The sequence below is a fragment of the Amblyomma americanum genome, chromosome 9, assembly GCF_052857255.1.
Source record: "Amblyomma americanum isolate KBUSLIRL-KWMA chromosome 9, ASM5285725v1, whole genome shotgun sequence".
NCBI lineage: Eukaryota > Metazoa > Arthropoda > Arachnida > Ixodida > Ixodidae > Amblyomma > Amblyomma americanum.
The window spans coordinates 132,285,326-132,294,326 of record NC_135505.1 but is presented as its reverse complement, the minus strand read 5'-3'; the positions used below and the strand labels follow the sequence as shown (position 1 = coordinate 132,294,326).

Below are 9,001 nucleotides of genomic sequence, written 5' to 3'. Positions count from 1 at the left end.
GTCAACTAATCTATTCTTACACAAAAGAGAATTGCATAGATTTTGTCTTCCGTGTCTTTCTCTGAAAAAAAAGAATTGCATGGTATGTCTTGGAAACTCCTTTTCAATCTGTAGCCTAATCCTTGTTAAAGCTCGCGCTGACTATAGCAAAAGAGTCTCATTGTGGTTACGATCAAGATACAGCAGCCAGAGTCGTGTAACTTGTTCGCCACAAAGCAAGAAGAGTTGTGCTTAAGACTAATCAGCATTAGTATGCCCAGAAGAACGTCTCGGTTTCTCGTCCATCACAGCAAATGGAGTGAAAGATATCTCTGAGGCGTTGTGAAAAGAAAAAATGAACAGTAGTCTCACATTTCCGAAGTACGTGACCCGATCAGACAGGCTAATGTTACGAACCTTGAAGGATTCGAAAGCTGTACAGAAAAAGTCATAAATGCTTCGCCGACATTCATTTATTTCTCGGAATTCCGACTTTTGTTACCCTTGAAGTGTGATGACTGTACCGCTTTCTTTGTGGAGATAATGAACATGTTTCCGGCCGTTCAGGCAGCCGCTATGTTCACTTTGAACGACTGGCATCCGACCGTAGTTCCTCCATTGGTCGCTTCAAGATCGATGCCAATGGTGGTTGGCGCATACTGAAATAAATAAACGCAACCAATGTTCATAAACACTACGCTTCATATAAACAAGCCTAACAAAAAGAGAACTAGGAAAAGAGCAGACTCAGGGAGTTGGGAGCCTGAAGCTGCCCCCTCCTTTGTTCTTTCTGTGTTTTCAAGCCCATCTACCTTCCCTCTCTTTATTGAGTAGCCCAAAAAGTTCTGTGAAGAAAACCAAAACTGGCCATATATTTTAACTACTTCGTTTACATAGAGAGGCCCACGTTTGCTAAGGTGAGGCAGCAAAGACAAAAATATGTGAATAATACATGAACTACAATAAAATTGCAGCAGTGCGCTTCACGCTCCTGCTAGAATTAACTGCGGCATCCTCGACATTTTTTCTTTTGTGCCTGCACGAGTTTCTGTAGTCAGTTTTTTTATTTTATCAGGTGAAATGATAAGCATTTTTATAAGTTGAAACGCACCAAGGCCAGCATACGGACCATCTGGTGCTCGTTAGGAAATACCAGCTTAGAGTAATTAGGGTCTTAACAATAATTACTACATTCCTTGTCATTTGTATCGTTATTTCTAGGCGCAGTAGTGATTGACTTTTGGAAAAGCTGCCATTTCTGTCATCGCAATTCGATAAACACAAAGCCTTGGCGTGTTAAGCCAATTACAGGTGGTCTTCTTCAAGAGAGTCCCTTATTTGGGAACCTAACTGAACAACGTAATGTGCAGCAATTATTGGAGACATTGTGTATGAGGCATGTGCCGCACTCTTATTTCTAACTTTAAAAAGCCAAAACAAGGCCCCCTTAGCCAAATCATTGTGCGCTGAAGTGGGTGCCAGAATTGCTTGAATCGAATGCTCTTAGCAATTCTGAAGCGTAAGGAGTTGGTCTAGTTTGTTTTGCACGATAGGGTCCTTGTAAGAACCTCAACCAGAGTTGATTTAGATAATTTGAGAAGCGTACCGCGATTACAGGCATGCCCGATAAATATCGATTTCCTGGTTCTTTTCTCTCAAGTTATTGATAGCTTTGCTTCTCTCCAGTAGCAGCTGCCTGTTCTTTCTGCTTTTTTTTTCGTAAGCATAAAATTGCGATAGCTCCTATTCTCGAGAGATTCATGCGCGCATTGTCCTGAAGCTGCTACAAATCGGAGGCCAAAAAGAAATCCGAACCCAAGGCCTAATATTTCGTATAAATTTCTATATTTTATGTCCCAAATGTACTCAGCCGAAAAAATTTCGGCCGCGAGCGGGGTTCGAATCAGTACCGGTGTGAGCCGAACAGCTTCGTTTCCTTAGGCTGTAGACATATTGCACTAGGCCATCGTCGAAGGCTCTCGTACTGTGTTCCAACTGGTAGCCCTTCACCCTTTTGTTCTAATTTGTCCGCTTCGTCACGTTTCGTGCTCCAGTTCGATGCTATGTCTTAGCAGCAATCAGAGCTGCCTCCACTGTCATGCAATAGAGCCGCACACGAATCACAAGGTAGAAAGCTTCGCCTAATGCCGCCAACTTGAGCCATGCAGTGTTTGCAGTGGTAGCAACTTGCACTGCACAACCGACTAATTTTGTGCATTACGAAGGCTAAGATTTTTGGAAGGCCGTTTAAGCTGAGCTTCAAGCCTGCAATATACCAACCACAACCAAGGCTTCGTGTTGTAGTACCTCGGTTTATAATCTCTCGTGACAACACTTAAATGAAAGCTTACTGTCTTGCAAACTGAGCACCACACCATCTTGAGCGAACTAGGCAACCTTCGCACGCCCCCCCCCCCCCCCCCCCCAATCTCGGGAAGGAGAAAACAAATTGTAAACGAGAAAACGGGGTCAAATTGTTTGTTAACGCCATAGGGGCGGATGATAGTCAATACATTGATTCATTGTAAACTTACGCCGATAAAGTATTGAACGATAGGGTACAGCTTGGCGACTATCGATTGTTGCGCCGTAATAACAGGCACTGGGCACTGGTTGTTCCACTGCCGAGCCAGATCTTGCTCCACACTGCTGGTCCCACCACAAAGCTTGTAGTTGCTGCAAGAAATCATGAATTTTCAGTTGAAATTTACGGGCTTGGGGATAAAGGGAGACTGATCAACCCGGTCATAGAGAAGGACAGACTGAAACAGGCAGGTAGACTCAAAGTCCACGCCATTATTTTCTCGTGTATATAGGACCAAGCAGCCTAAACCAGGCTTATCATGCAAGCAGGAGTTCAAATGAACAGAAGATCGCACGGATGGAGGAGTTATTCGTTTTTTTGTTCACTAATTTACCAACAGCTGCACAGATTTGCGTATTAAAATATATTTGACGGTGGTAAATGATTGATTGCATATTTAGTTATTTGTGAAAAGGGAGTAGGTGAATGAACGCACATTAAAACCAACATAAAAGTAGAGCGGAACTGTTTCTTCTCACACACTTCGTTAAGCTTTATCTTTATTTACGCTAGAAATGTGAAAGAGGTGTTGTGAGTTTATTTATTTCTTCGGAACACTTTAGAGGTTCCTGCACAGAGCATTGAGTAAGGAAGGTTATGCGAAAAAAGCAAACCGCGAAAAATACAAGAAAAAAAAATTCAGAACACGAACTGTAACTTTACGAAGAATAAGGTGCATGCAAGCGCTTACAAAAGACCTACCGAACTTCGAAGCATAGGACGGAATAGGTAAGATCATTTTAAAGGGAAGTGGATTGAGACAATGCATATCAATTGAAAGCATTTGTCCTGGCGAAAACACGCCTGAAGCTGAACTGAACCTGTAGCCGTCTGAACGTTAACCTCAAGACATTCTATTCAGAGCCTTCAAATAACGTGAAATAAGTACTGTTTTCATACAGTGAATGCGCTGGTCAATTTTCTCTGGCTTCACATTTGTCTGTATGAAGCTTACGCTCCTTGTGGTTCAGGAAAGGTCGTTACCAATAAAATTTACGAAAAGTAAACAGGCTGCCTCACTTAAAGCAGGCTTTTCATTACCTTCAGCGCATAGTTTTCTGAGCTGAAGAATGTCGCATGTTAGTTTCTCTACAGCTTTTGTCAAAAGTTCAGAGCCCAAGGGGGTTAGCATCTAAACTGTGAAATGAGGCCTTTATGGACCGTGGAAGTCCTAACCTTCGAAGGGAGACGGCCAGTGTACCTCTTGCCTTAAATACGTTTTGAAAGCTTGGTGCATAACTAGTCATACGTCGTGGCCAAAAAGCAAAAGCCCGTGGGCTCTGTACTTTCGACAAATTCTGTACTTGTGCACCTGCGGTATTAAATATTTTTGGCCAAGAACATATTAAGAAAAGTGCGCTCAGTACCTGGCATAACCTGCGTAATCTTTAGTGAGTTAAAATTTATTGCATTTCTTTTCCGTAAGTGCTTTAATCTCATTCCATTTCTGGTACGACCGAAAACAACCTACCATGACCCGATGTTTCTTATGCAACCAATTTTGTCGCCGTTCTGCTTGCGCATAGTGACTTTCAAAGTCGGGTTTGATCCGAGTATTTCACTGATGGCGAGGGTGTAGTTCAGAATCATCGTTTCTCCGATCTTGGCATCCGTGATGCTCACTTCGTTAAACATAACTCTTTCGGTACCTGCGTCCATCAGAAAAAGAAAAGGACATCAAGGACACAACACCAAAGCATCATGTTCACTGGTTTTCTAGAGCTTCATCCCGTTTGATGATCAAGTGTGCAACAAGCTTATATTCAGAGTATTTATTCAAAGGCCTCCTCACACTCTTGCCATCATAGGGGACATTAACACTATATATAATCTTTGCTTTCTGTGATATTTATTTCTACAAAATATAATCATTGATTAGAGTTGCACACTATACAATGTTTTATAACCACTCGCTTTCCATGTCTTTGCATACCGACATTTACTTTGGTTGCTGAGCATGTTGTATTTAGTTTGGTTTGGTTTAGGGGGGGTTTAACGTCCCAAAGCCACTAAGGCTATTAGAGACGCCGTAGTGAAGGGCTCTGGAAATTTTGACCACCGGGGGTTCTTTAACATGCACTGACACCGCACAGTAAACGGGCCTCTAGAATTTAAACTCCATCGAAATTCGACCGCCACGGCCGGGCTCGAACCCGCGTCTTTCGGGCCAGCAGCCGAGCACCATAACCACTCAGCCACCGCGGCGGCTGTAACATGTTGTATTTAGTTCAAGTGTATAAATAGCAGCACTGAAGACAGGCATGCAGGACATAGGCTACAAAATGCCCTAGACAGACAGAAATAACCTCTAGGATATGTAATATCTGCCTTTACATCAACTTTCTGAGTTATTTATTATGCCGGTCGAAGGTGTTAGTCCTCCAAATGGCCCATCGCAATGCCATGACATACTGCACCGCACTTGAACATGCTCTCCCTGCGAAGCATTCATTCGCCCTGTCCATCCGCCATTGAAATGTTACCAAGGAACTGAGCCCAACAGCTTTAAAGTGGAAATTCACAATACAAGAAAAAACAGTCAACAAACAATAACTAATCTTTTCTATTTTCCTCTTTGATGCAGAAGTGTCGAAATTGGCTGCACTGCGCCCCCTCTCGAAAGCACCATGTGAGCATCAAGGGCCATGCTGGTGGGTCTCGCTATCACATCACCCCATATTGTCAATGCCCCAGAAACGGGAATGTTGCCAACACCACTTGTTCATGTCCCATGTGAGTGCACAGCTCTTTCCCAGGTGTCTTGCTAACACTGCCTAGACAAAACCTCCTGAACAAGGGAGCCGGTTAACGCACTATTTCCGGCAAATACATAACAAATCAAGCGCCATTTGATACTCAGAACGTCAAATGTACACCTATGCCTGTAGAGTAGCTAAAAAAACAGTCAAATAATTCAAGGCTTTCGTAAGTTTTGCATATGGCTGTAAGGGATCATTGCCAATAACAAAGTGAGGCATTTGTCGTGTAGTTGAATGTAACCGTACTGATGCTGACTGTGCTATTTCTTGCTGCAGCAAAATTATGTGAGCAGTATGTATCCGCATATTTCAAACTTCTAGAGCAAAAATTGCTTGCTCTTCAGGCCAGAGAAGAAGGTTGGCTTTTCACCGGTACTGAAAGTAAATTTTGCTCTCTTCCTTTTTCCTTTCACTCCCTCCTTTACCCTTCCCTTACGGCGCGGTTAAGGTGTCCAACGATATATGAGACAGATATTGCGCCATTTCCTTCCCCCCAAAAAAACAATTATTATTACTGGTGTGGGTTTTCTCATGAACACAACGATGGAGAGGTTTCACGTCATAGTCCCAACAGTTATTTCTTTTTGATCTTTCCCCATACGCGGTGCAAAGAGTTTTTGTGCCCTCGTAAACATGCTACAATGTCTAACGAGGCATATTTCGTTAAGTTCGTCTGCGGCAGATTAATCATATAAGTAAAAGTTACAAATGGTCTTATTGTCAAGGGCACGAAATTTGGGAGCTATAGTGCCTCTTGGAGCAGGAAGCTTATTTAGAAAAAACAAATTACTCGAAATGTTTCATAGAGAGGAACTTTTGCTACGCAGTTCTTGTAAACGTGAATACTTGGAGGCACAGTGAGTGCTTTCTGACTTCTATTAGGGTTTAGGCTGCCGACCTTACGCGCTTCTCAAAAACACTGCAACGATAGATGTGCATTGCAGTCCATGCGGAATCCTGCGATGGCATCGCTCAACACTTACTCGGGCATGATGTAGGTGTTGGCGTCTGCACCGAGGCAGCGGTGAACGGACAGCCTGCGAGAGCCAGTACTACTAACGTGGACAGCATGTCTCGGCTTCTTTCCGTATCAAACTTGCAGTATGATGTGGTCTTGGATCCTGGCTTCAACTCGATGTATATATTGCTGCTGTCTGCCAACCGGCAAGTGGTAGCAGGAGAGGAGAATCAAGAACAGAAACAATAGAAAGAGACCCACTTTCAAATCTACGTTGCTGACGTACTGGTCTGTCTGGTACACGTCAAAACTAAATTTTCATCTGCCTTTTGGTACTCATCTTCAGCGGTCCAGAATAACAAGCACACATGTTAAGGCTCTGTATAAAACAGAAAGCTTTAGCTGCGTCATAAGCATCTAGTGCCACACACGAGCGCGTCTGCTTTAGAGCGTAGCTTCGGAACCCACCAGGAATTAATCGTTTTCGGTCCTAAAGAGTTATCTGGAGCGCCAGAATGAATTCCTCTTCGTTGTTGTAGCTTAGGCAGCATCTGTACCGACGTCGTATGAACTCGCCAGCATGCCGTAGACAAATTATGTGTCAGTGATAAATGCTACCCCTGGCACGGGGGTTTTTATGTGGGCATTAAGTGGGTCATGACGGCGTGGCCAGGCTAGTGTGGCATCTAGAGCGATATATTCAGTGCTGAACTTGTTTTTTGCACCCGTATAATCTTCCGTAGATTTTTCAGGTTAGCTGGGGAGCACTTGTTCTAAAGGAATCATTGCGACGAATATTACCGCATTTGGTGTGCTCGCTTGCGTGATGGCTTCACCGATGAGTGCAAAGGGCAGAGAGGAACACGACCCCGCTTACGTAATTGTGTTACTTGTGTGAATGGTGTACTCGTAGCTAACTTAGGTCTGCTGGTAATGAAAATCCCAATTACGTCGTTACAAAAGTTCTCTGTACCTTTATTCGCTTATTTCCACTGGTGGTTTTTTTGGTTTTACAGAGTTTAACGTTTCAAAGCGACTCAGGCTATGAAGGACGCCGTAGTGGAGTGCTGTAGAAAATTTTGAACACCTTGAGTTTTTTAACGTACACATACATCGCTCAGTACACGGGCCTCTAGCATTTCACCTCCATCGAAAATCGACCACCGCGGCCGGGATCGAACCCGCGTCTTTAGGGTCAGCAGCTAAACAATATGACCTATGGGACACTGCTGCGATTCGCTTATTTAAATAGACTGAAGCTACCGGGAGTTTGAGGGAAGCCTCCCACTAAGTTTAAAAGTATGTTTTCTAACAATAGGTTCAGGTAAAGAGACCTTTTCTACGGCTTAGTAATACCAGTGCTGGCGGACACCAAAAACAGGCGAATCATACTAACAAGTAAAGGGATGACTAAATTTTAATAATAATCTTTTTAACTATTGCTGTTATGTAATTGATTGCAATTAGATATTTGTAGCCGGTTATAACAGTTTTTAATAGCCATATCAGTTTTTTTTTTAATTTCGTAAACGCGAACACCCTTTCCGTTGTGGCTAAACAAATTTGGACCATTGCTCACGTCATACGGAAACCGCCGGCATGCAGACAGCGCACAGTGACACCCATCAAGTAGCGTCACTCCGTAACGCACGTACCACGTGATATTCTTCGCCCCGCCCGCCCGCCCGCCCGCCCAGTAGCAGCGAAGTCAGACGGGGCTCAGACTGTCGCTTTGTGCACTCCGTAAGCGCACGGTTCTCGAATCGCGCAAAAAAATAATGGTCCAGATTTGTTGACACACAGCAGCAAGGATGATTGCGTTTTCGAAATTTTAAAAGCTGATATTGCTATTTGTTTCGGCCGCCTACAAATTTCTAATTGCAGTCAGGTGCCCATCAGCAATAGTTCTAAAATTAACTATAAGAATTTAGTTGATCTCTTCAGTTAACATAACTGGCCTGCTTTCTGGTATCCGCCAACACTGGCATTACTATGCCGCAGAAAGGGTCTCTTTTCTTGAAAAAGGCTATTTTTAGAAATCAGTGGCGGGATTCCCTCAAACTCCTTGTATATCTCTTGGTGTTTACTTAACACCCTCTGTTTCCGTCTATGTGAGCTTTTATAGTTCTATGTGAACTTTTTGTGTTTTTCAGCAATTCTGATTAAAGTACTATTAAACGTTTAATTCTGGCGTTTTTATTTTGTTATTTTGCTTTTTGCCCGGTTTCCGATTGTATGCTTACTTTTAATTTTTCGCATTATGTCGCTTTGTATGTTTCATCCTCCAACGTGCTGAAATACCGAAAACGGTATAGCGCTGTGCCTTGTGCTGTTGCCTTGCCTAAGTGAACTCAAACTTACCTTTCGAAGTTTATTAGTCATTTTTGTTGACCTCCTCGTGCGGTGGGAAGACCCAGCCAGGAGCGATAGCAGAGTAGCATGCAGAATCCTTCCCTCCGCCTCGCCAAGCCATCTTTCCCGAACTCACAGCCTACGGGGAAAGAAGACAGGGGGCGTTTCCGTGGGTTCGCTGAGGCCGCGTTTGCCGCTGCTGCATATTTGTGGTGACACTCGGACTCGGAAGTTCGGCTTGTTTGGCATGCGGTGCGTTCGGAAGAGTCGGGACACTATCACAGCGTTGTCGTTTAGGAATAAAAGGGGGAGGGGAAAGCGTCATTTTTGTCCCGTAAATTTTCGCATTTCGCGAGCATCCCCCCAAGC

At 43.7% G+C, this 9,001-nt stretch overlaps 1 protein-coding gene across 1 annotated transcript; it reads right to left on the bottom strand.

Moving 5' to 3' along the window:
* Positions 1 to 441: 441 nt before the first annotated feature.
* LOC144105534 (uncharacterized) lies at positions 442 to 4,206 on the bottom strand. Its single transcript, XM_077638655.1, has 3 exons — positions 4,035 to 4,206; positions 2,514 to 2,655; positions 442 to 638 (listed from the first exon to the last, which is right to left on the bottom strand). Exons 1-3 carry the CDS (start codon positions 4,196 to 4,198, stop codon positions 543 to 545), a joined length of 402 nt encoding a protein of 133 aa, XP_077494781.1. The 5' UTR covers positions 4,199 to 4,206; the 3' UTR covers positions 442 to 542.
* Positions 4,207 to 9,001: the final 4,795 nt, after the last annotated feature.

Bases quoted from the DNA above. Each gene is read 5' to 3' on its own strand.
- LOC144105534 (XM_077638655.1), bottom strand. From the start codon at position 4,198: ATGTTTAACGAAGTGAGCATCACGGATGCCAAGATCGGAGAAACGATG. The intron at 2,656-4,034 runs GTAGGTTGTTTT...GATTTCTTGCAG, and splicing joins ATAAGAAACATCGGGTCATG to CAACTACAAGCTTTGTGGTG. The intron at 639-2,513 runs GTAAGTTTACAA...TATTTATTTCAG, and splicing joins TCGTTCAATACTTTATCGGC to TATGCGCCAACCACCATTGG.